Source organism: Podarcis melisellensis (genome assembly GCF_964234715.1).
Source record: "Podarcis melisellensis genome assembly, chromosome: 3".
Lineage (NCBI taxonomy): Eukaryota > Metazoa > Chordata > Lepidosauria > Squamata > Lacertidae > Podarcis > Podarcis melisellensis.
In genome coordinates this window covers 68,583,951-68,611,195 of record NC_138530.1, presented here as the reverse complement: position 1 = coordinate 68,611,195, position 27,245 = coordinate 68,583,951, and the positions used below count along the sequence as shown (strand labels likewise).

The 27,245-nt window shown below is 40.8% G+C and overlaps 3 protein-coding genes and 1 long non-coding RNA gene across 4 annotated transcripts in view; 1 reads left to right on the top strand and 3 right to left on the bottom strand.

Annotated features, from left to right (window-relative positions):
- LOC309366445 overlaps positions 1 to 20,813 on the top strand; it is a 30,181-nt gene extending 9,368 nt beyond the window's left edge. The window contains exon 2 of the long non-coding RNA XR_014166708.1: positions 20,054 to 20,813. This is a non-coding gene — a long non-coding RNA (uncharacterized lncRNA). The remainder of the gene's footprint in view (positions 1 to 20,053) is intronic.
- Positions 1 to 26,383, bottom strand: part of LOC309366434 (amine sulfotransferase-like) — a 50,535-nt gene extending 24,152 nt beyond the window's left edge. The window contains exon 1 of the mRNA XM_081904997.1: positions 26,287 to 26,383. The gene's annotated coding sequence lies outside the window, so the exon portion shown is untranslated. The remainder of the gene's footprint in view (positions 1 to 26,286) is intronic.
- Positions 1,538 to 9,066, bottom strand: LOC309366440 (amine sulfotransferase-like). Its single transcript, XM_081905013.1, has 7 exons — positions 8,954 to 9,066; positions 7,206 to 7,350; positions 4,834 to 5,042; positions 3,556 to 3,682; positions 2,904 to 2,998; positions 2,138 to 2,318; positions 1,538 to 1,982 (listed from the first exon to the last, which is right to left on the bottom strand). Exons 2-7 carry the CDS (start codon positions 7,345 to 7,347, stop codon positions 1,858 to 1,860), a joined length of 879 nt encoding a protein of 292 aa, XP_081761139.1. The 5' UTR covers positions 7,348 to 7,350; positions 8,954 to 9,066; the 3' UTR covers positions 1,538 to 1,857.
- The window catches only part of LOC309366436 (amine sulfotransferase-like), a 37,032-nt gene continuing 28,739 nt past the window's right edge, over positions 18,953 to 27,245 (bottom strand). Inside the window, exon 7 of the mRNA XM_081905000.1 lies at positions 18,953 to 19,254. Within this exon, the coding sequence (XP_081761126.1) occupies positions 19,130 to 19,254 (125 nt within the window). The 3' untranslated portion in view covers positions 18,953 to 19,129. The remainder of the gene's footprint in view (positions 19,255 to 27,245) is intronic.

Sequence of the window (27,245 nt, the reverse complement as noted above, 5' to 3'; positions counted from 1 at the left end):
GATAAAGGCCAGTCAGCATGGTCCCAGGTTGCGGGAGCAACGTCGTTGAAGAGCTGTTTCGGCCAGCATCCAGTCCTGTTCCCCCCGAGTTCCAGTCCTTGCCCGGCTCCTCGCTGTGGACCCCGCTTCGCCCGTGGAGGACTGTCTGGCGACCCTCGACTCAGGTCCTGGACCTCACCCCACAGTAACCTCCCCCCCTGGACCAGCACAAGCTCTGAGCTATGCTGTGCAGGGCCACCCAAGACGGACAGGTCATAGCCAAGAGTTTAGACTCAATGTGATCCACCTGGAGAAGGAACTGGCAAACCACTCCAGTATTTTCCCAAGTAAACTCCATGGACATAAAAAAGGAGAAGCTTTGAGAAGAAAGTGAGAGTTTCCATGGCATGCTCTAGTTCATGGGGTCACAGAGAGTCGAACACAACTAAGACGACTAAACAACAACAACAAAAATGTAATTAATTTTATCTATGCCTTTTCATGTGATCGCGTGTTTGCTGTGTGAACTACAGGGGGGAGTATGTGTGTCAAATCACTTCAAGGAATATATTTGGGGTGCATTTGTCTCTTATCAAACTTCACTGCCTTGAAGTGGCATGCAACATGTGAGTACAGATTTTTTTCTACAGCTAGCCTTGTTTTCAGATTCTGATTAATCATTGCCATCCAGTAGGAATCAAATGCTTTCACCATCGAAAATGTTTGTGAGGCAGTTAGATAGTTCTCCCATTTATCTTTTTCAAACCCACTCAGATACACACTTGAGGGCCCTTTGCAATGTTTATCATCCTTGGGGTCAGAGGAGTTCCTCTGGAATCAGACTTTGTCACTTGTCTTGCACAACCTTTCTCCAGGGGAGTGAGGCGAGGAAGCAACAAGCAGCCCTGTCCTCTGAATTAAAGCCAAATGTGTTCAAGAACACTTTCCCTCATAATAAATTTGTTTAGGAATGAAACATTCAAAGAGATTATTCAGTACCATAAAAATAAATATCTGTTCCAGCAATGAAGATTATCCACCAATTATTTGCAACACATGGATTGCTAATTGCACAAGCATTCTTGAAGGGGCCAAAGGTGAGTAAATGACAAGCAGCATACAATAAAATTGCTCTTGTAATTTTTATGTTACTTGTTCTACAGTTCTGAAATTATACTATATCACACATTTATGCATACCCAGTAATTTGGTGTAACCCACCAAAGTGACTTATCTTCACCAGGGAAATGATCAAGTATCCATTTTGGTTTTGTCAGACCATTACAAGGAAATTACTTCCTGCCTGTTGTACTTCTACTCAAAATGTCTTCAAATAATCACAAACATCTGTTTCAACAATCACAGTTCTCGACCAATTATGTGCCAAACCACAGGCTGAAATGTTTGTCCTGATGGAATAATTGGAAGAGCATGAAGAAGAATTCCACCCACAATAAATAAATTGATGATGTGAATGAGCCGGATGATTTACATTGCCATTTGGGACACCAATAGTTAGTTGGTTTGGTTTTTTAAAAATAATAATTTTTATTAATTTTCAATTACAATAATCCAATGCTAGGCTCAATATAACAGTGCCAATTTAAAATACAATTAATAATCCTAATAGTTAGTTTGGGATTCCTTAACTTTTGCACATAGGGTCAGAAATTAGGACATGTTGGAATGTAGAAAGAGAAGAAGCGGACAGTACAAATGTAATTGTTTTGTGGTGTTTTTTAAAAATTACAGCACATATTAGAACATTAGGAAGCTATTAAGCCATATGAGAGTTTGTTTTCTACTAACTCTTACAAATAGGGCTGGATTAAATGCATACAGTGCACTTTATTTCATCCTTCCAAGCTGAAGGCAGACTCATGATTCCTCATGGATGTCCCAGCAGAACTTGATGGGCAGCTTTTCCATTCTCTCCTTAAAAACGCTGTCAAACCTTTCACTTTGTGCGACTGTCATCATGTTCTTCCAGTCTCCAACAGTGCCTGGCCCAGGAAGCAGACAGAAAGAACGTGCATTGTGGTGGTCAAATAAATATCCATACTGCCAGATATATTTGATCCCTAGATGCAATTGTCAGGTGAATATGTCAGGAATTCTGCAAGCAGCACCAAGTCAGTGTGATCTACCATTAACTTACCTTTCCGAAGAAAATATCCTTTGCTGTGGTCCATGAGATCTGGTGGCATGAACTCATAGTTTGCCCTGGGATCTGCTTTCATTTTATTAAATGTAGCCTGATCCACAACAGCATCCACCTCCTTTTCCGTCAGTCTCTTTCCCAGGAAGTTGCATAATTTCAATGCACAGCTTCTCAGATCCTGAAATGGAACGTGGTTTTAATGTCAGGCCATCCACAATAGAGAAACCTGACAGCTTAGAGACTAAAACTCATCGAATAGGCAGGATTACAAGCAGGGGAAACAAGCAGCCTGGATCTTTCTTTGCCTAGTTTGTAATAATTGCAATTGCATTATACTTTCATTGTTGCTTTAATTCCATGTGCCATGCAGAATGCATTATATTCTGGGGCAGCTCTGAGTCCACAAGTAAATAAATAAATGTCCCTGTTGCAGACACAAGGGAGGTTCTGTGACATCTCTCCTCAGTATCAGAGGGCCTTTGAAATGACACATCTTGCTTGGGATCATGACAGTTTATTTATAGCCCCATAATCCCTCAGGGGAAATGGTTATATGCACTATTTGCTGTCTAGGGTCCGAAAAGCTGCTCCTGAATCCATGGCCTGCTCGGCTTTGAAGAATCTTTAGGAAAGGAAGCAAGACTAGCAGGGGAAGCAGCAGCTGAGGGCACTTGAATAATCAAATTGCTTCCTTCCTCTATTTTGTAAAGGTGAGTTTTGATGGATGTTTAATATCAGACTGCATAGCATTTTGATAACTTACCTTCTTCATTTCTTCATAGGTAAGAAACAGAATATTGAAGTCATCCTTGTGAGAGTACCAGCCTTCCACATGGTCCAGCCATAAACTTGCAATTACTGATAGGAGAAAAGTTGATTTGGCATAAAATGTATATCTGATTATTTTTTGAAAAACATTCAGAGAGAAGCAGTACAAACATATAAACTCCATTAAAACAATTTAAAGGAATCATTTTAACAATCAGCAGTGGAACAAACCGTTGAATTAATACCACCCAACCTCACCAAACACTTTCTCAGAGAAAGTATTTGCAGAAGAGTTCTGCATTTTAAGGCTCACTGCAGCTCTTCCCAACCCAATGTAATGGGAGAGTGATGGGTGGGCTGAGATCAGTCTAGCCTTCCTCCAGCTCCCTTCCTTCCCACTCTTGAATTTTCCTTATATGGTGTGGAAGTTAACATTTGCAACATAAAATGGTGTAGTAGGATTCTCAGTTGTAGACTCTTTGTGATGGATGGATGGATGTGGAATTTCCTCAGAATAACCTATGGCATCAGACATGGCATTCTGAAAATGATCCTTATCACACAGAGAATTTCTTTAGTCTGTTGTCAAAGGCGATAAAGATGATGGGGCAAGAGTGATTCATTTTAGAGTAGCAATTCATCCTTACCCTTCCCAGCCAAAAACCTCTCCATGAAAATTCCAAAATCTTCTACTTCTTCTAATTTGACTGCAGTTTTGGAAAAATGGTAATAGGAAACCAAGACATCCTTTGGGTTTCTGGCCACATAAACAACCTGCAGGAATAACAACATATTCTTTTGATTCCTGGTCTTATTTTTTCTACTGTTTCTTTTGTTTTGCTTCTATAGTTATTTCTGTGGTTGTGAAATGTGCCGGTAACAAAGTTGTTGAAGTGGGATATATATGCATAAAATAATAAATGGATGGATCTCAGATATCTCTTCTTGTGGATTCTTGGTGCTTCCAAGTTGCTTTATAGCCCTGGCAGCGTCACACTCTTTTGCAACATGCATGTCAAATGCACAGTACAATCCTATGGTGTCAAATGAGCTTATTCTTATTAAGTGTGTTGGATGGCACCCTTCTAACGAATGCCGTGTTTTGAATGGGCCGCAAGATGGCTGAAGACCACCACATAAAATGGATGCTGATGAGGAACTATTCATAAATCGTGCTGATCAAAGAGTGAATGGAATGTGCATGTTCTGGCAAAAGTACTATACCTACAAGGAAGCATAAAGACTGGCTGTGCAATGCTAGTTACAAACAATGAGTATCGTACTGTGCCAAAAGTTACAGAAGAACAGGTGCAAAGCAAGAGAGTTGTGATATGCCAAGAACATACTAAGCGTGGAAGACTGCCAAGAACATGTCAAAGGCAATGAGAAATGCCAATATTCAGATGTGCATCAAAAAGGGCTATATAAGACCAGGCTTTTCAGGAGGGTTGGTGTGTCGGACTCAGCTGGCATCCCGCTGTCTGCCCACCGATCCAGAAGAAGAGTGGTGAGTGTATGTGTGATTGTGTGAGTGACTGAGTGCATGTTCCCTTATCTTGTTACATGTTCTGCTTGTTAATCAACAAAGCAATGTTATGCAGAAATTCCAATATATTGGTTGTCTGACTGCTTACTTGTGTTCTGCCTGAAGTGCACTGAATCTCAGATAAAAGAACCTATTTTATTCTTAACACCCTCCAGGAATTTTACTATGGTGGAGCATAAACTCTATGATGTTTAGAAGTCATGGGAATTATTCCAAGCTCAGGGTGCACAGAGCATTATTCATTCATATGGACAAAAGAATCGCAGCTGGATGAACTGCCCTCAAAAATGGAGAAATGTTAACAGAATCTGAGATGTTCATTTAAAGAAGGCAAGACAAACATTGAATATGATCAAATAATAAATGTGCTGTTTCCTACTTTTGCTCTTCTGTTCCTTAATCCTTTGGGTACTAAATAGTAGGGTAGATGGGAAGCAAAGAGGCGAGGTGATGGACGACTGACGTAATCCACTTTGCGGACATTGTACTCCAGCCACGGAGCCCTGTCTAGTAAGTCGATTTTCTCAGTTCCATCTCGGTGACCTTCATGATAAATCAAGCTCAAAATATTTTGAGTCCATATTGTGCCTATAAACGAGATTAAGTTTACTTAATTTCATTCATATGGGGATGCGGTTGGCACTGCGGTCTAAACCACAGAGCCTTGGGCTTGCTGATCAGAAGGTCGTGGTTCGAATCCCTGCGACGGGGTGAGCTCCTGTTGCTCAGTCCCAGATCGTGCCCACCTAGCAGATCAAAAGCACATCAAACTGCAAGTAGATAAATAGGTACCACTCCGACAGGAAAGTAAACAGCATTTCTGTGAGCTGCTCTAGTTTGCCACATGACCCGGAAGCTGTCTGTGGACAAACATCGGCTCCCTCGGCCTATAGAGCGAGATGAGTGTCTCTGCATCGAAGAGCTTACTATTTGAATTGCAACACTGAAAAGAAATGAGAGAGAGGAAGAGAATCAACACAGCAAGCAGAGGCAGATTTAGGGACCTGGCTGCACGGGCTGCCAACAATATGATGTCAAATAGAAGGTGAGAGGTGGGGGGCACCAAACTTTGGTGTCACACAGACCAACACTGAAATAGGGGCAGCATGGTATGATAAGGTCAAAGCACATAAAGCGTTTAAAAACCATATTGTCAGGAAAGCACTGTTTAATGTCTGGATAAGGTATAAGGACTTGCTCTAAAATAAAACTCCAAGGTGGTTGTCACCAATGGAAGCGAAGGCTCAGAAAAAGCTCAATATGGAGGCCAAATGGCTGAAATATTGGGAAATTTTGGAACAAGAGGGAGATAGATTAAAACTGCAGAGTTTTGAAAAACTAAAAAACAAAGTGCGAGACTGGCTCCATTATTATCAAATAATGGAGGCTTACAATTTGGACAAGAAAATTGGCTTCCAGGTGGAAAAATCAAAATTGGAAACAGAACTGTTAGATCCCAAAACTAAGAACTTGTCAAGAATGTACAACTTGCTGTTGAAATGGAACACTCAGGATGAAACGGTGAAATCAGCTATGATTAAATGGGCACAAGATGTTGGACATAATATTATGGTGGCTGACTGGGAACAGTTATGGACCACAGGTATGAAGTTCACGGCATGTAATGCCATAAGAGAGAATATAATGAAAATGATTTACAGGTGGTGCATGACACCAGTCAAGCTTACAAAAATATATCATTTGCCTGATAATAAATGCTGGGAATGTAAAGAGACTGAAGGTACATTCTTTCACCTTTGGTGGACATGCCCAAGGATTAAGACTTTCTGGGAGATGATCTATAATGAAATGAAAAAGGTATTTAAATATACCTTTCTGAAGAAACCAGAGGCCTTTCTCCTGGGCATGGCCAGCCAATTGGTGCTAAAGAAGGATAGAACTTTCTTTATGTATGCTACAACAGCAGCAAGAATTCTTATTGCAAAGTACTGGAAGACACAAGATCTACCCACCAGGGAAGAATGGCAGATGAAGGTGATGGACTACATGGAACTGGCGGAAATGACGGGCAGAATCTGAGACTAGGGAGAAGAGTCGGTGGAAGAAGATTGGAAGAAATTTAAAGTTTATTTACAGAAACATTGTAAAATTAAGGAATGTTAAAAGGATGTTGGAATGAAGTTATGTGGTTTTAGCAGAAATGCTATAAAGGATTAAGAAAAAATAGATTGTTAATTGGTGAAAGGAGGGAAGGTAAAATTACATTAGTTTAAGATAAATTACAGGACAAAAATTGGGAAAGATGGAAAGGATTTGCTGAAATAGCTAACCGAACTAGAATACAAAAAAGGGAGGTGTGAGGAGGTCAAGGAAACAAGCAAATGAAAGATAAGTTATGGGAAGGTTTGATTTGTTTTTTAATTGTTTTTATTTTTCTGGTTTTTTTTATTACTTATTGTGATGTATTGTCTTGTTTTTGCTTAATTTGGTGTTTTCTCTTTTCTCTTTTTGTAACCTTTAAAACTTTAATAAATATTACTTTATAAAAAGGAAATAGGGGCAGCAAAGGGTGAATGAGGAACATTGACCAAGGCTTCCTTTCCATTGTGGATGAAAGAGGGAATTTCAGCTAAAGGCTTCATAGAATTTGAGGATTTGGGAAGACAGAACAAAATTTGCTAATTGGTTTTAAACTTGTGTTAGGATAATACAGGTGCTATGTAGATATATGTGGGTATCCAACAGGGTTGAATTGAAATGATGGTTCTTCCTATGAAAAGGTACTCTTACCTGATTTTGGATAAGTGACTAAAAATACATCACTGTCTCTTATTTCAAAATCCTCCAGGGAATCTAAGTACTCCGCTGAGGCCAAATCTGGCTGGAAATAACATCCTTTGTATGTGAAAAGGTATTTCTCATCTGGTTGCATTGCCTGTCTAAGAATAAATAGAAGGGAATAGTTACCTCTATTGTGCGACAATGGGAAATCACAAAGAAATAGAGGTGTCATTTTGTCAAATACTACTCCTCTAGCAGACCCCATAGCAGAATCCCATGCTTCTCTTCCATCACAGGTGAGCAACATAAAGTTCCATCATTTAAAGAACAGAGACTTGACCCACCATTGAGGCAACAAAGCATTCTCTCCCCCCGCCCCCGCTTTAAATGTTTTTTAAAATGGTGCTGCTATCAACTCAAAGCTGGCTTTGCCCTACACAAGAAGGCTTTTCCCTTTCACCCTGACATAGTTATTTCTCAAGTGCATGTGTGCAGCATGCAAAATAGCAGCCCTTGGCCTCACTTTATGCTGCCTGGCATCATAGTTTGGTCAGTGCTACTATTCTGACACTCATTCTTGTACTCAGGGGAGGTGGGAAGGAAGCAAAAAACTGCTCCCTGGAAATGGATATGGGGGAAATGAAAGACGGAATCTGTTGGGAATTCTTGCCATTTCCTCCTGGGTTCTTGATCAGCTTCAAGAAATTGGGGTGACGTATTTTCCGGGCTTCCTGGGACCAAACCATAGTTGTGCCTGGGGACCACAGGGTGGCAAAGAGAAAGCCATTGTTCACCGCCCACCTGGCTTCCATTGTCAGCTCTGGCTGAAACTGCTGCTGGAATGTGGTGCCTAAGGACGTTCCATGGAGGGAATGCTGCCCTCAGCTTCATGTATGATAATACAGAGAGTTGGCTAGACATACAATGGGCCCTATTGGGCAGGTGTTCCCATACTGAGACACCACTGCCAAGATAGATCTTTCCTCTCTTTTTTTGTCTCCCCCCTACCTCGCCCCCGCGCCAAATTCTCTCCCCGCGCATAGTGTCTGACAAGGAAAGCACTTGCAAGGGTGGGCTCAGTGCATGATATGAGGAGGCGGGGAATTGTTCTGGGAGAAAGTTCATGGCTCCGTTGGGTGCTGAGGAAACCAAAGTTGTCGCCAGTGTGTTGCTTCTCTTTTATACCTGTTAGGACATTTCAGGCCGTAATATAGAATATGATGCATGACATCAAGATATACTGTACCACCTTGTGTTATTATAGATGAATGGGTGCTTTATAAACATTTAAATAAAAATAAAATCCATTGCTTAAAAGTGATAAAGAAATAAAGTGCCATGAAGACAGAAAAATCACTTTAATTCTCTATATAAGTCTTGTGTTTCATCGCTAAGAAATGCAACAATCATTTAGTGGAAAACATTGTATGTCCAAAATAGTAACAAGAAAAATACTCCGTTTGATTTTCCAAGATATAAATTAAGGGTTGTATCCCATGCCGAATGAGCAGGGTTCCACTTGCACAATGGGAGTTCACATTCAGTCCCCTCAAAATAACTATTAATCTCTGGTAACACAAATGTTGCATTCTGTGTGACACCATAAAAGAATATGAACTGTGACAAGAGTTTCCATGCATCTGATGAAATACCTTATTGCCCCTCAGAACTCTTGCAAGAAAGAGTAGATTAGTTGTTTGTCCTTCAGTAGTCCTGCTTTTCCCTGGAAAGTTTAATTTACAAGAAAACTTACCTACCTTTTGTTTTTAGAGTCAAAAAGTGTGGGAGAGAGAGGGAGAGCCCGATCTCTTCTGTAGCTTAGAGTATTTCAGCTTTTCAAGGCTCACGTTCGGAGCTCTCAAGGAAATGCTTTATAGAATTCCATTAGCTAATAAGAGTTTGATTAAATCGATGGCTCCTCCTTAGTAAATCATTCCTGGCATGTTATGCAAGAAAAGAAAAGTAACACAGGTGCATAGAGGCTGATGACGTAAAGAATAACAGGGGAATAACTTGTTTCTTTGCACAAGCAACAGCCAATATCAACAGAGGCCTTTGTCCGTTTAAGAAATAAATGCAGTATTACATCTGGTCCACTAGTAGAAAATGGGCTCAAATGGTACGAGAGACCTGAGATTCACCAATGGATGTCTATTCGTACACACATGCCTGCACTGATTTACACCCCAATAACACCAACTTTAACTCCAAAATAGTCCCTATTTGTTTTAATAAAACTTAGTAAATAATTAGCACTGGTTGTTTTAGAAATCTATCCAAAAAAGTAGCAACCTTTTTCATTAGCACACCGCTTATCTGAGATCAAATATGACTCATGTCCAAGGATAAACTTTCAAATTCAATATATTGGCAGCAATCTTTCCCACCCTTAAAAGATTTTGAAGGATTTTCAGAGTCCACATCAAGATGGACAGCTCACAGTCATTTTAGTCAGAATTCCATGAAAGCTATTTCCCAGTAAATAATGGCACATGCAGAAACGGCTCATTTTGTTTTTGTTTATCATCTAAAGCTAATGTTTTCAGGAATAGCGTTGCATAGAAAATGCACTTGATGTCTTCCTGTGTTCTCCTTGCTACTGTCCAAATGTATTCTGCAATCCCCTTTCAATGTCTTGGGCTTGGGCATCTCCACAACTTTGTCTACCTCCTGTACCTCAGCTTTCCCAGGGGTTTTATTTATACAGCATTCCTGAGATTGTGAAATTGTAGTTTATTTTATGACTGCAGGGTTTTTTTTTATTTCAAATGATGGCAAATCTCAGCTGTGCAGGGCCACCCAAGCTGGACAGGTCATAGCCAAGAGTTTAGACTCAATGTGATCCACCTGGAGAAGGAACTGGCAAACCACTCCAGTATTTTCCCAAGCAAACTCCATGGACATAAAAAAGGAGAAGCTTTGAGAAGAAAGTGAGAGTTTCCAAGGCATGCTCTGGTTCATGGGGTCACAGAGAGTCGAACACAACTAAGACGACTAAACAACAACAACAAATAAAATGTAATTAATTTTATCTATGCCTTTTCATGTGATCGCGTGTTTGCTGTGTGAACTACAGGGGGGAGTATGTGTGTCAAATCACTTCAAGGAATATATTTGGGGTGCATTTGTCTCTTATCAAACTTCACTGCCTTGAAGTGGCATGCAACATGTGAGTACAGATTTTTTTCTACAGCTAGCCCTGTTTTCAGATTCTGATTAATCATTGCCATCCAGTAGGAATCAAATGCTTTCACCATCGAAAATGTTTGTGAGGCAGTTAGATAGTTCTCCCATTTATCTTTTTCAAACCCACTCAGATACACACTTGAGGGCCCTTTGCAATGTTTATCATCCTTGGGGTCAGAGGAGTTCCTCTGGAATCAGACTTTGTCACTCGTCTTGCACAACCTTCCTCCAGGGGAGTGAGGCGAGGAAGCGACAAGCAGCCCTGTCCTCTGAATTAAAGCCAAATGTGTTCAAGAACTTTCCCTCATAATAAATTTGTTTAGGAATGAAGCATTCAAAGAGATTATTCAGTACCATAAAAATAAATATCTGTTCCAGCAATGAAGATTACCCACCAATTATTTGCAACACATGGATTGCTGATTGCACAAGCATTCTTCAGGGGCCAAAGGTGAGTAAGTGACAAGCAGCATACAATAAAATTGCTCTTGTAATTTTTATGTTACTTTTTCTACAGTTCTGAAATTATACTATATCACACAGTTATGTATACCCAGTAATTTGGTGTAACCCACCAAAGTGACTTATCTTCACCTGGGAAATGATCAAGTATCCATATTGGTTTTGTCGGACCATTACAAGGAAATTACTTCTTGCCTGTTGTACTTCTACTCAAAATGGCTTCAAATAATCACAAATATCTGTTTCAACAATCACAGCAACAAATGTGCAACAAATGGATTGACAGATACTACAACATATGCACCCCCTGTTCTAGAGAAGGATTTGAGCAAGCAAATCTGTTCAGAATACTGCTTGCTTTCTTGATTACAACACAGCTTTAGATGGACTGCAGCAAATCTCTCGAGATCTGCACCATTGGTACACACATGCAAGTCAGAGAAAATTTCTGGAATCAGACTCAGTTCACCATTGATGTTCCAGCAGAACCTGAAGAGGAGCCTTTCCATCTGCTCCTGAAAAAAACTTTCAAAGCTTTCATTTTTTTGCAATGGCCATCATGTTTTCACAGTCTCCAAGAGTGCCTGGCACTGTGGTGCTCAAATATATAGTTGTGACGCCAGGTTGTCACAAAATGCCATCCCTAGTTGCTGCACAGAATCCGGCACCTTTATTGGGAGGTTCCAAGATCAACATGCACATTCTTTTATTGTAATATCTCCAGATCAGAGTTGCCCAAAGCAGCCTCTGAGCTGGTTCCTGTGCTGCATGTTCTCGCCAGCCCTCTGTTGCCTTCCTTCACTTCTGCACTCTGTTCACTTCTGAACAGAGAAGCTGCTGTTGCAATTGTGCTTAATTGCTGTTGCTAACCATCCAGAGGCAGGAATACTGACCCCCCCCCATGACTCAAGAGCTGGGGGTGGGGGCGAGGAGGAGGAGAAAAACCAGAGACGCTTGTTGCTTCTGCTAGCCTGACTGGACAAAGGAGAAAAGTTAGTCTACCTGCGCTGCGTAGCAGGGTACTGTATTTTTGCACAAACGCTCTCCTCCATTTGCACATTAGTTCATTTATCACTCCTCAAGTGTGCTGCCTTCTCAGCATAAAGCACAATTGCTGGCTTTGGTATGTTTTACCGGGAAGTAACTCCCTTTGGTGGCGTGGGTGGCGCTTAGGGTTAAAGCCTCAGCACCTAGGGCTGACGTGGGTGGCGCTGTGGGTTAAAGCCCCAGAACCTAGGGCTTGCCGATTGAAAGGTCGGTGGCTCAAATCCCCGCGGCGGGGTGCGCTCTCGTTGCTCGGTCCCAGCGCCTGCCAACCTAGCAGTTCGAAAGCACCCCCAGGTGCAAGTAGATAAATAGGGACCGCTTACCGGCGGGAAGGTAAACGGCGTTTCCGTGTGCTGTGCTGGCTCACCAGATGCAGCTTTGTCACGCTGGCCTCGTGACCCGGAAGTGTCTCCGGACAGCGCTGGCCCCATGCCTCTTAAGTGAGATGGGCGCACAACCCAAGAGTCTGTCAAGACTGGCCTGTACAGGCAGGGGTACCTTTACCTTTACCTTAACTCCCTTTGGTAAACGAGGCTTCCTTCCTAATGAGGAAAAGGGATGACAAAAAGGGAAACGCTTTTGGGTGGCATGCATATTTGTGGTACGACAAGGTTAAAGTTCATAAACCGTTTAAAAACCATATTGTCAGAAGAGCAATCTTTATGGTCTGGACAAAATACAAAGACTTATTGGAGAGTAAGACTCCGAGGTGGTTGTCCCCGATGGAGGCCAAAGCACGTAAAAGACTTAATATGGAGGCCCACTGGCCTAAATATTGGGAAATAATTGAAAAAATTGGAGACAATTGGAGGCTGCAGAGCATGGAAAAGTTAAAAAACAAGGTGCGAGATTGGTTGCACTATGCTCAAATTCAGGAAGTTTTTAAAGCGGACAAAAAAGTTGGGTTCCAGGTGGAAAAATTGAAATTAGAGACAGAGCTCTTAGAGCCAAAATCTAAGTTACTTTCGAGAATGTATAACTTGCTGCTCAAATGGAATACACAGGATGAGACAGTTAAATCCTCCATGATAAAGTGGGCGCAGTATTTGGGGCATAACATTATGTTTGAAGACTGGGAAAGGTTATGGAACACGGGAATGAAATTTACGGCATGTAGTGCCTTGAAGGAAAATATTATGAAAATGATATACCGGTGGTACATGACCCCAGTCAAGCTTGCAAAGATATATCACCTGTCTGACAACAAATGTTGGAAATGTAAGGAGGAGGAAGGGACATTCTTACACCTCTGGTGGACCTGCCCGAAGGTGAAGGCCTTCTGGGAGATGATACATAATGAATTAAAAAAAGTTCTTAGATTTACCTTACCTAAGAAACCGGAGGCTTTCCTCTTGGGCATGGTGGACCAGAGAGTGGTTAAGAAAGATAGAATTTTCTTTATGTATGCTACAACAGCAGCAAGGATCCTGATCGCAAAGTACTGGAAGACACAAGATTTACCCACGCTGGAAGAATGGCAGACGCAGTTGATGGACTATATGGAATTGGCCAAAATGACTGGCAGAATCCGAGACTTGGGAGAAGAAACAACGGAGGAAGTCTGGGAAAAATTTAAGGACTATTTGAAAAAGCATTATAAGCTGTATGAATGTTAAAAAATGCTCTTTTTAGGAAATTATAACTTCAGCATTTGTAAATTATTGATATGGAAAATAAGGTACAAGAAGCCAGAGGTGGTGTAGTGAAATAACTTTATTGTGTTGAAACTAAAACCTTTAGGACTTGGGTTACAACGTTTTTGAGACTAGATAACATGATAAAATGAAAGATACATTATTGTGTTGAAACAAGTTAACAAATTGCTGATGTTTTGAATTTACAGAGAATGCAGGGTCCGGAAGATGGGGGGAAGTTCAATAGATTGATTGAAATTTGTATTTGGATGTTTGATTTTGTATTTTATAAACCTAATAAAAATTATATTAAAAAAAAAACAAAAAGGGAATCTCTCCTTGCCCTCCAATTTCCCACAGCCACTACTGGTCTGCTTGTCATCACTGGTTTGTTATTAACATACAGCAACCATAAGACAAAAATATAAAATACAAAATGCATCAACAAAATAGAACCACAACACCACTGGACACCTTATACTTGCAGCAAATTAAAATTCCTAGAGACTCCTTTAACACAAGGTTGACAAAACATGTTATGTTGAGAGTTGTGAGCCTGTACAAACTTAAGGAGTATTTGTTGCTTGCTGTTGTTGCATATCCTTATCTTGCTTTTCCTCCAAAGAGATCAAGGCTGGGTACATTGCTTTGTTATTCTGCGGGGCATATCAGGATTATTCAACATTTCAGTTAAAGCAGAGAACCTGGTTTTCTGGCTCCATGCATGTTGACTTTTTCTTTATTTTTATTTTTTTAAATAATATTTATTAAGGTTTTAAGGGTTACAAAAAGAAAAAAGAAAAACATCATATTAAATACCAACAAAAACGACACATCATAATAAGGAAAAAAAGAAAAAAACAAGGAAAAATAAGAAGACAGAAAAATAAAATCCATTTTTTTTAAAAAAAACCACTTCGAATCTTCCCATAACTTATCTTTCGTTAGCCTGTTTCCTTGACCTCCTCACACCTCCCTTTTTTGTATTCTAGTTCAGTTAACTATTTCAGCAAATCCTTTCCATCTTTTCCAATTTTTATCCTGTAATTTATCATAATATAATATAATATAATATAATATAATATAATATAATATAATATAATTTACTTTCCCTCCTTTCACCAATTAACAGTCTATTTTTTCCTAAGCCTTTACTTTCTCTATTTTCTATCATATTATAAATAACATTTTTTTTAACCTTATTTCCCATTAAGACTAAAATACTTATATATACTTAACTTCTTATAACATTTCTGCTAAATCCATAAAATATCATTCCACCATTTTTCTAGCAGTCATTACTTTTACAATATTTCTAAATATAAACTTTAAATTTTCCAGTCTTCTTCCACCATCTCCTCTCCCTGGTTTCGGATTCTGCCAGTCCTTTCCGTCAGTTCCATATAGTCCATCAACCTGGAGATCTTATGTCCGAGGCTCTTAACTCTTTTCCAAGTCCATTCTGCAGATCTTCTTCATATTCTTTAATGCTAAGGAGCAAATCTCAGGAAAACTCCAACCTAATAGTACTTTTATTCCTTCTGGACAGTTCAGCCAAATTTCCATAGTTAAAGCTAAGGTCCATAAAGTGTTTCAGGATGTATTTCAGGATTCCTCCAGATCCAAAGGCCCCCAAAACTTCAAGCTCCTCCAAACCCAAGCCCATGTCCCAAAAGTCAGTTAATCCCTGGATAGAGGGATCTTTCTTCGGTCCAAGCCGGGATCCAATCCTCAAAATCTGACTTTTGCTAGATTCAATCATAAAAGGCCTCAATTTATAGTCCTCAATTTGCTTCTGTAAAACTAAGGATCCTGCTTGTACTACTTTAGGTTTCACAACAACAGCTTTCTCCTTTTCCTCCACCATTTGTCCTGCCAAGGTATATTCCTGCGCCAAGTCCTGAATTATTTCTGTGTTGGTACTCGCTTTTTGACTCAAATTAGTCACTTTCTGTTCCAAGTTATCAATTTTAAAAATCGTGTCATCTGTCTTCTTATGAAGATGTTCCAGCGAGTAGCTTATTTTACATAATACAGTCACAATGGCTTCTTCTGTCAACATTTTGAATAGTCCAAGGTCAATCTCTGGTTCTCAGAATCCTTATCTTGCAGCTGGAGATCTCCCTGTTACACTCCTGTAACAGTTTCACATGCTCCCTCTAGAGGGAAACAGTCTCCACTTGTATCAATTCTTTCAAGCACAAAAATAGTTTCAATTTTCAGTTACTTTCCCCTCCTTTTTAAACGCAGAAGAGGACAATGGAAACAGTATCTTATTCTTATTTTAGCTAGCTGTCAAATCTGTTCTGTCAATGAACTTTCCCCAAACGTCATCTGGCAGCCTGTTCCCAGGTTCAGAGCAGTGGTAATTTGCTTTTTCACTCTCTCCTGCAGGCTCACTAAGTCCAAAATTTCCCCCCTCTTCTCCTGCTTCCAAGGGGGGGGGTTGTATTTTTAACCGATGGAAATTTAATCCTTTGTCAAAAGCTTTCAGAGACTTTAGCTTGTAATGTCTTTGCTTCAGTCTATTTACAAAAGTGGAAGGCAGACTTCCTGTTTAGAACCTTCCCGCTTTGGTGCCAAATTAAAGTTGTTTAAAATCCAATTGTCCACAGGAAAAAGTCAGTGCTCTCCGGCAGCAGCAATGCGGCTTCACTCCGTGAAAGAAACAGTCGATTCAAAGCACCGCGCCACTCACCCCACGTCGCTCCGGATCCCCAAAACAGGGTTTCCCCGTGAGTAGGGGAGGCACAAAAGGTGCCAGCCAAATCCCAAGTTCACAGGCTTCTCCCGCCTGTGATTTCAATGGGTCTCCGCCGTCACCGTGGCGGTCAGACCCTGCTTTTCACGGAGTAAGTTCCTCCCGATTGGAGGAGCTCTGCCATTGCCAGAGGCGCCAACCCGGAAGTCTGCAGGTTGACTTTTTCTTTAGTTGATCCATGAATGACAATATAGATTTTTATCTTCCCTTTCCTCCCAGAAGCCCAATGTTATTTTCATTATGACGCAATTCCCCGTTTGTATTTGCAACAACCCTCTGAGGTAAGGTAGCAGTGGGGTAAATTAATATATTGTTATGAGTTTGTGGGTACTAGACACTTCTCATTTACTGGATCCAATAAGTGTTAGAATTTAATCCAGGCTTGGGATGTTAAACATCTGGGTACAAGACCCGTGTATATAATGTTGTGTATTAGACACTTCTCACTCTCTGGAACAGGTGGTGCTGTGGGTTAAACCACAGAGCCTAGGACTCGCCGATCAGAAGGTTGGTGGTTCGAATCCCCGCAACGGGGTGAGCTCCCGTTGCTCGGTCCCTGCTCCTGCCAACCTAGCAGTTCGAAAGCACGTCCAAGTGCAAGTAGATAAATAGGTACGGCTCCGGCGGGAAGGTAAACGGCGTTTCCGTGCACTATTCTGGTTCACCAGAAGCGGCTTAGTCATGCTGGCCACATGACCTGAAAGCTGTACGCCGGCTTCCTTGGCCAATAAAGAGAGATGTGCACCACAACCCCAGAGTCGGCCACAACTGGACCTAATGGTCAAGGGTCCGTTTACCGTTTACATGCCCAGGAAATCACCTGGGGTGATGGACCATTAGCAGAACAACAGGAAGGTGATTATTCATTAGGAAAGCCAAAGAGGGGGGCTCTGCGCCAGATGGCAAATGGGAGAGGCCCCTCCCTCAGCTCAGAGCTAGTTGGAAGATAAAGCCAGAGCTTAGAGATATAGGAGCTGCTGTGATGCACACTAGAGAGAAAGAGGCAGAGCATCATGCTGGATCTCTGCTTGAATTCTATCCTAGGCTGTGCCTCTTATCAACCCTTTCATCGTAGGCTCAGGTTGTATAAATGTATAAATAAACCATACTTCATAAGGACACTACAGCCTCCACTGTGCCTCATTTCCAAAAGCAAAGACAAATCCCTGGAATATTGCACTACTGAGATTGGGGTGGCATACAAAAAGATGGACATCAGAAGTCTTAATTGCCAATAGATTGTGAGAGAAGGATGCAGAGGGTATAATCAACTTACAGTGTACCAGGCCCAATAATTCCTGTTGGCATTTCTGGTTCCTCATGCCCTCTCCAGGCAGCTGTTGCTTCCTTCCCTCAGCTCTTCTTCCCATGCTGTGCTATATATCCTTCCCCAGCTGAGGTCCTCTGGCTTACTCACTATTTTTGATGTCAGCACCAGGCCAGTGACCCAGAGATGGGCAGTGGGGTCAGGCTGGGACTAGTGATGTGCCCCTCTGAGCTCTTGAGACCTTGCACAGGCCCTGATGTGTTTGATCGCTGCTGTCAGGTCTAAGTTTTCCTAGACCTTCAGGACGTGGCAAAGTGACCCTCCTCCCTTCACCTGCCCCATGCTCAAAGATTAACTGAGCCCTAAGCTATCTAAGTAGACAAGCAAGCAGGCAGGCAACCCTTCACGTGGGTTGGGTCTGCAAGGATTTTTGCATGTGCTAGCATCTGTGTGTCCTTGGAGGAGATGGCGGCAGTGTTGGCAATAGCTCAGCATCCAATTTGCTCTAGTCCTCTCCCTTGAAGCAGAAGACTGTTTGCTGACTGGAAGAGGCACCAAGGTTGTTCCACAGCAGGCGGTGCCTGGCTTGAGGTGTCCAATGTTACAGGGGCAGAACATTTTTCTGGCAACCTGCTTGGTGCCTTTCTATTCTCTAGACTACTGGACTCCTCCCTGGGCTCAGCCGCTTTGTAGGGTCCTCATTTCACCTCCTCCATCCCGCTAAGAACCTCCCCAGGGTTATTCAGAAGGACCTTCCTGAGCTCCTTACATTGATCTTCAGAATCCAATCATTCCCTCTGTGACGTCTCTATGGGACTCAAACCACTTCATAAGGTTTAAAGAGCAGTAGTGGGAAATCTGTTTTAACCCTTTCTCTCTGGCCCATGATACCAATGGAAATTCCCCCTTTACAACCTGACCCATGATAGAGATTTCTATGGGCATCAAACATGCACTGTCCATTTTCCCCACTTCTCCCCCCGACATATTCCTGACGCAGCCTCAGAAATGACTCTGTGGGGGTAAGGAAAACCCCAGGAACAGTGCAGAGGGGAAGGAAGGTGAGGGGGGATAGTGCCAACCCGCAGGCTGAAATGTTTGTCCTGATGGAATAATTGGAAGAGCATGAAGAAGAATTCCACCCACAATAAATAAATTGATGATGTGAATGAGCCGGATGATTTACATTGCCATCTGGGACACCAATAGTTAGTTAGTTAGGTTTTTTTAAACAATAATTGTTATTAATTTTCAATTACAATAATCCAATGCTAGGCTCATTATAACAGTGCCAATTTAAAATACAATTAATAATCCTAATAGTTAGTTTGGGATTCCTTAACTTTTGCACATGGGGTCAGAAATTAGGACATGTTGGAATGTAGAAAGAGAAGAAGCAGACAGTACAAATGTAATTTTATTGTGGTGTTTTTTTAAAAAATATTGTGCCTATTCGAACATTAGGAAGCTGTTAAGCCATATGAGAGATTGTTTGTTTTTTACTAACTCTTACAAATAGGGCTGGATTAAATGCATACAGTGCACTTTATTTCATCCTTCCAGGCTGAAGGCAGACTCATGATTCCTCATGGATGTCCCAGCAGAACTTGATGGGCAGCTTTTCCATTCTCTCCTTAAAAACGCTGTCAAACCTTTCACTTTGTGCGACTGTCATCATGTTCTTCCAGTCTCCAACAGTGCCTGGCCCAGGAAGCAGACAGAAAGAACGTGCATTGTGGTGGTCAAATAAATATCCATAACTCCAGATATATTCCACCCCTAGATGCAATTGTCAGGTGAATATGCCAGGAATTCTGCAAGCAGCACCAAGTCAGTGTGATCTACCATTAACTTACCTTTCCAAAGAAAATGTCCTTTGCTGTGGTCCATGAGATGTGGTGGCAAGAACTCATAGTTTGCCCTGGGATCTGCTTTCATTTTATTAAATGTAGCCTGATCCACAACAGCATCCACCTCCTTTTCCGTCAGTCTCTTTCCCACGAAGTTGCATAATTTCAATACACAACTTCTCAGATCTTGAAATGGAACGCGGTTTTAATGTCAGGCCATCCACAATAGAGAAACCTGACAGCTTAGAGACTAAAATTCATGGAATAGGCAGGATTACAAGCAGGGGAAACAAGCAGCCTGGATCTTTCTTTGCCTAGTTGGAATAATTGCAATTGCATTATACTTTCATTGTTGCTTTTATTTTATTTTTTATTTTTTAAAAATACTTTTATTTTGCTTTAAACAAATACATATAAATATAGACAACCAAAATTACAAAAGAAAATTATTTAATAATGATAATAATGAAAAAGCTAAAAAACTACAAAAAATATCAAAGTACATGGCATAAAACATAAGAAGAAGGATGAGGAAAAAAGGGAAAGGGAAAGGGAAAAGGGAAAGGGAAAAAGAAGAAGAAGAAGAGGAGGAGGAGGAGGAGGAGGAGCCAGAACACAGGAAGGCTCATCTACTGTATGCTTCCATCAAGGTCACAACAGATCATTATTCTTATCGATTCTCTCTATCTGCATTTCAAGGAATCCCTCATCTTGGTATCAGGGTACATTTCCCTATTCGGTATCATTCTAAACATAACCAGGTCTTTCTTGTTGAACCCTTACCCCCTAGATCATTATTTATACATTCCCATTCTTCTTTCATCATCTTTTTAGGTTTATCTCGTAGTGCATCTGTCAGCTTTGCGAGCTCCAAGTACTCACACAACAAATGCCATGTTTTGAATGGGCTGCAAGATGGCTGAAGACCACCACATAAAATGGATGCTGTTGATTAACTATTAATAAATTGTGCTGATCAAAGAGCGAATGGAATGTGCATGTTCTGGCAAAAGTACTGTACCTGCAAGGAAACATAAAGACTGGGTGTGCAATGCTAGTTACAAACAATGAGTATTGTACTGTGCCAAAAGTTACAGAAGACCAGGTGCAAAGCATGAGAGTTGTGATATGCCAAGAACATGCTAAGGGTGGAGGACTGCCAAGAACATGTCAAAGGCAATGAGAAATGCCAATATTCAGATGTGCATCAAAAAGGACTATATAAGATCAGGTTTTTCAGGAGGGTTGGTGTCTTGGATGCAGCCAGGATCCCGCTGTCTGCCCACCCAATCCAGAAGAAGAGTGGTGAGTGTATGTGTGATTGTGTGAGTGACTGAGTGCATGTTCCCTTATCTTGTTATGTGTTCTGCTTGTTAATCAATAAAGCAATGTTATGTAGAAATTCCAATATATTGATTGTCTGACTGCTTACTTGTGTTCTGCCTGAAGTGCACTGAATCTCAGATAAAAGAACCTGTTTCATTCTTAACACCCTCCAGAACTTTTACTATGGTGGAGCATAAACTCTGTGCTGTTTAGAAGTCATGGGAATTATTCGAAGCTTAGGGTGCACAGAGCATTATTGATTCATATGGACAAAGGAATTGCAGTAGGATGAACTGCCCTCAAAAACGGAGAAATGTTAACGGAAACTGAAATGTTCATTTAAAGAAGGCAAGACAAACATTGAATATGATCAAATAATAAATGTGCTGTTTCCTACTTTTGCTCTTCTGTTCCGTAACCCTTTGGGTACTAAATAGTAGGGTAGATGGGAAGCAAAGAGGCGAGGTGATGGATGACTGACGTAATCCACTTTGCGGACATTGTACTCCAGCCACGGAGCCCTGTCTAGTAAGTCGATTTTCTCAGTTCCATCTCGGTGACCTTCATGATAAATCAAGCTCAAAATATTTTGAGTCCATATTGTGCCTATAAACGAGATTAAGTTTACTTAATTTCATTCATATGGGGATGCGGTTGGCACTGCGGTCTAAACCACAGAGCCTAGGGCTTGCCAATCAGAAGGTCGGCGGTTCGAATCCCTGAGACGGGGTGAGCTCCCGTTGCTCAGTCCCTGCTCCAGCCAACCTAGCAGTTGGAAAGCATGTCAAAGTGCAAGTAGATAAATTGGTACCGCTCTGGTGGGAAGGTAAACGGCATTTCTGTGAGCTGTTCTGGTTCTCCAGAAGTGACTTGCCGTAGATTCCCACGTATAAGAAGACTTTTTAACCCTGGAAAAGAGGTTAAAAAAGGGGCTCCGCTAGGGGTGCCTTGGAAGATGACCGACAATACCATCTCTCCAGCTCACATGAGGTAATTAAGGGGCTGAGATGGGAGTAAATCAGCCTCCCGTTTTTCTTCCCGGTAGAAGGGAAGATGCAGCCCCGTCCATGGTTGCCCACAAATCACCCCCGAGTTCGAAGGAGGGGTGAGGGCACTGGACAGAAAGCCCTCGAGCGAGCTCAGAGCTCAGATCACTGTCTCCGAGAGCAACCCAAGTTGCATTTCTTAAGATGAAAGATTGGATATGAGTTATTGCACATGCTTCGAGTGAAGAAAAGGGTACGTTAGCTGCTAATTAATCCTGCCACTGAGAGGTTAAGAGTGATGGCGTGGATTGGAAAGAATATAGCATCAAAGAACAACATCTTTTTTTAAAAAATAATTTTTTATTAGTTTTCCATACAATTATACATTTTTATCCAAATTTCAACAACTTGTCTCTTTTTGAACTTCCTTCAACGTCTCTGGAAATCAACCATATTTATTTCTTTAATACACATTCCCTTCATTCATATTGCCATTAAACTTCCCTTCTCCATCTATTTCATATTAACAATACATCTCTGTTTTTACAGTGCCTCTTGAAATCCCACTAGCGTTGTATTCACATCACATACATTTTTCAGATAATCTACGAACTTTCCGCAGACTTCGATGAACTTTTGGTCTTTGGTGTATCTAATTTTCCCAGTTAGTTTGTCCAGTTCCGCATAATCTGTCAGTTTCATTCTCCATTCTTCTATCGTCGGTATTTCCTCTTGTTTCCATTTCTGGGCCAACAGTATTCTGGCTGCCGTAACTGCATATTGGAAGAGTTTACAGTCTTTTCTTCTTATTTCCTTTCCTGTAATCCCTAAAAGAAAAGCCTCCGGGGTTTTTTTTTACAAAAGTATATCTTAACATCTTTTTCATTTCATTATAAATTATTTCCCAAAAGCTTTTCACTTTCTTACATTCCCACCACACATGAAAGAATGTTCCTTCTTTTTCTTTACATTTCCAACATTTGTTACACATCTTATACATCTTTGCTAACTTTACAGGTGTAATGTACCATCTATAAAACATTTTCATAACATTTTCTTTCAGTGCAGTACATGCAGTAAATTTTACATTCTCTTTCCACAGTTTTTCCCACTCATCAAATTGTATATTATACCCAAAATCTTTGGCCCATTGTATCATTACCGATTTAACCTCTTCATCTTTCGTATGCCATTCCAACAATATCTTATACATTTTTGACAAAGTTTTACATTCATTGTTTATTATATCTATTTGAAATTTAGAATCTTTTTCTACATAACCACTTTCTTTTAGATCTTTTTTAAACATTTCATTTACTTGAAAGTAATGCAACCAATCATATACATGATCTTTAACTTGTTCATATGGTTTCAGTTTCCATTTTCCTCCTTAATTACCAATTCTCCATATGTGCTCCATTTACCTCTCATGTTAATTTTCTTAACACTCATAACCTCCAGCGGAGATAGCCAATGTGGGACTTTTGGTTCCAATATATTTTTGTATCTATCCCATATTTCTATTAACGAACTCCTGAAAATGTGGCTTCCAAAACCTTTATGAACTTTCTTCTTATCACACCATAGATAGGTGTGCCAACCAAATCTGTTATCAAAACTTTCAAGATCTAATAGCTCCTTATTTTCTAGTTTGATCCATTCTTTTAGCCAACATAGGCATGCTGCTTCATAGTATAATTTCATATCTGGCAGGGTGAAGCCACCTCTTTCTTTTATATCTGTCAATAACTTAAATTTTATTCTTGGCTTCTTCCCCTGCCAGATATACCTTGAAATCACTCTTTGCCATTCTTTAAAGATTCCTATACACTTTATAATGGGTATAGTCTGAAATAAGAATAACATCTTTGGCAGTACGCTCATCTTTATCGTAGAAATTCTTCCCCAAAAGGATAATTTCATTCTACCCCACACCTCCAGATCATTCTTTATTCCCTTCCAAACCGGAATATAATTATTTTGATACAAATCAATATTTTTGGGTGATAACCAAATTCCCAAATATTTTACCTTTTTCATCAACCTCTATCTTGTTGCTGCATTATTTCAATCTTACTTTGTTCCATATTTTTTACAATCATTTTAGTCTTTTTCTTATTCAGTCTAAATCCGGCTACCCTTCCAAATTGTTCCATCTCATCCAATACCTCTTTTACACTTTCTATTGGTTCTTCAATAGTCATTACCAAATCATCGGCAAAGGCTTTAACTTTATACTCATTCTGACCTACTGTCACCCCTTTTATTTGTTTATTTTGTCTAATCGCATTTAAAAAGACTTCCAGAACCATTATAAATAACAATGGCGAAAGTGGACAACCTTGTCTTGTTCCTTTAGATATTTTTATATCTTCAGTAATTACGTTGTTAACTATCAATTTTGCTCTCTGTTCTGTATAGATTGCCTTTATACCATTGAAAAACTCTTTCCCCACCTCCATATATTCTAAGTTTTTCAACATAAACTCCCATATAATATTATCAAAGGCCTTTTCAGCATCCACAAACATAAGAATTGCTTGTTTGTCATTCCTAGCAGTCAGATATTCTAAGACATTAATTATATTTCTTATATTATCTTTCATTTGTCTGCCTGGTAGGAAACCTGCTTGATCCTTATGTATAAGTCTTATCAATATCTTTTTCATTCTCTTCGCTAAAATTCCCGCAAATATCTTGTAGTCCGTATTCAATAATGAAATAGGCCTATAATTTTTGACTTGGGTTAAATCCGAATCTTGTTTTGGGATCAAGGTAATATATGCTTCTTTCCACGTTTCTGGAATGTCTCTTTCTTTTAAAATGTTGTTCATAACTTCTATCAAAGGGATCATCAACACGTCTTTCATTTCTTTATAATAACTTGATGTAAATCCATCAGGTCGCGGAGCTTTCCCTCTCTTCAACTCTTTTATGACCTCTTTTACTTCCTCTGTTTCTATTGGGGCATTCAGCTGGTCTTTTGGTTCTGTTGGGATCTTCTGCACCTTTTTATCTCTTAAATATCTTTCTATTTTCTTCATATTGTTCCTTTCTTTATTTCTGTATAGTTGCCTGTAAAAGTCCAAGAATCCTTTCCTGATTTCTTTTGGATTAACTGTCTCTTCACCATTTACCCTAATTTTATTAATTGTGCTCTGCTCCTTTCTCTTTTTAAGTTGCCTCGCAAGCCATTTTCCTGATTTATTTGCGAACTCAAAGTTTTTCTGCCTTAGCCTTTTAATGTTCCATTCGACTTCCTTATTTATTATCATTGCAAATTGGGTTTGAAGAGTCTTAATTTCTTGCTTCAGTGGATAAGATTAAGGAAATGGGCCGGTGGAAATCCGACGCTTATAAAGGTTACATTTGTTAGAATGCGCTCTGCTCCATTACCTCTACTTACCCGTATTTTTCTTTCCTTTATTCTCAGCCGTTCTCAGAAGTGTCTGGATTTGTGGCCATGGTATAGTCCATTGGGCCCGCGTACGGTCAGTTAGCTGTGGCCTCACCCCTAACCTTGGATTGTCACCTGGAGTGCGAGTTTCCTGGTTTTCGAGATGAGGCATGCGTTGGGAAGAGCTTATGCCATTGCTGAGAGGGAGAGTTGCCGCGTTTGGCCCTCCTGACATCCTTATCCTTCAATTAGGGGGAAATGACCTTGTTAGCAGCAGAAGCATGGACTTGTCGTGGCACATAAAAAGAGATTTGGATGAGATTGCTGCCTTGTGTCCCGGAACAACGGTGTTCTGGTCCTCCTTCCTGAAGAGAATTGTGTGGCGCGGTGGCTGTATGGCCCTTGAAAAATCCAGGAAACTCCTAAATCGTGCAATAGCCCGTTGGATGCGCTTTATGTATGGCCGAGTCATCTCTCATGACCGTATCCGGATTGGCGACCAAGCCTTGTACCGGAATGATGGGGTTCATCTTTCAGACCAAGGGAATGACATTTGGTTAACTAGCATCATCAGCAGCATCAGGGATTGGTTACAGCTGTGAGGGTATTGGTGGCGAGCCCCTTTTGGGCTCGGGTGGCGGTTAGGCATTGGAATAATGTGTTGTGGTGTCAAAGGGCTAGGTGTGGCCATCGCCTGCGCCTTCATTTTTTTGGGTATTCCGTTAAAGGAATCTGGCGGTCGTGTATTCTGTCCGATGCCTGCGTGGCGGGAGGCCATGGCACGACTCTAGGTGACATCAGGGGAGAGCTTATAGTTGGATTAGCATCAACAGGCTCCACCTACTGGTGAATAAACCCCCCTTGTTTTTTAGACTCACCCCTCTCCGAGTGGGTGGAGTCAGCTGACGTAATCCAATGCCTAATCCAATACCTTTTCACTTGCTGTAATCAATAAAGTTGTGGCCTTCTCTTGCCCATTAACCTTATATCACGTGTCCTTGTGTTTCATTCCACTGTGCGGGGTACAGGTCCTCGAACCACAAAAGTTTTCATGCATCTGATGAAATACCTTATTGCCCCTCAGAACTCTTGCAAGAAAGAGTAGATTAGTTGTTTGTCATTCAGTAGTCCTGCTTTTCCCTGGAAAGATTAATTTACAAGAAAACTTACCTACCTTTTGTTTTTAGAGTCAAAGAGTGTGCAAGAGAGAGGGAGAGACCGATCTCTTCTGTAGCTTGGAGTATTTCAGCTTTTCAAGGCTCACATTCAGCGCTCTCAAGGAAACTGCTTTATAGAATTCTGTTAACTAATAAGAGTTTGATTAAATTGATGGCTCCTCCTTAGTAAATCATTCCTGGCAAGTTATGCAAGAAAAGAACGACAACACAGGAGCATCGAAGCACAAAATGTAAAGAACAACAGGGGAAGAACTTGTTTCTTTACACAAGCAAAAGCCAATATCAACAGTGGTCTTTGTCTGTTTAACAAATAAATGCAGTATTACATCTGGTCTGCTAGTAGAAAATGGGCTCAGATGGTACGAGAGACCTAAGATTCACCAATTGATGGCTATTTGTACACACATGTATGTAACCTGAAGCGTATGTAACCTGAGGTACCACTGTAATCCCTTTTTGTTTTAATCCAGAATGAGGCAGCTAGACTGGTGACTGGGAGTAGCTGCCGAGACCGTATAACACCGGTCCTGAAAGATCTTAATTGGCTCCCAGCATGTTTCTGAGCACAATTCAAAGTGTTGATGCTGACCTTTAAAGCCCTAAATGGCCTCAGTCCTGTATACTTGAAGGACCGTCTCCACCCCCATCGTTCTGCCCGGACACTGAGGTCCAGCACCAAGGGCCTTCTGGCGGTTCCCTCACTGCGAGAAGTGAGGTTACAGGGAACCAGACAGAGGGCCTTCTCAGTAGTGGTTCCTCCCTGTGGAATGCCCTCCCAGCAGATGTCAAGGCAATAAACAACTATTTTACTTTTAAAAGTCAACTGAAGGCAGCCCTTTTTAGAGAAGTTTTTAATGTCTGTTGCTGTATTATTTTTAATATTCGGTTGGAAGCCACCCAGAGTGGCTGGGGAAACCCAGCCAGATGGGCAGGGAATAAATAAATAAATAAATAA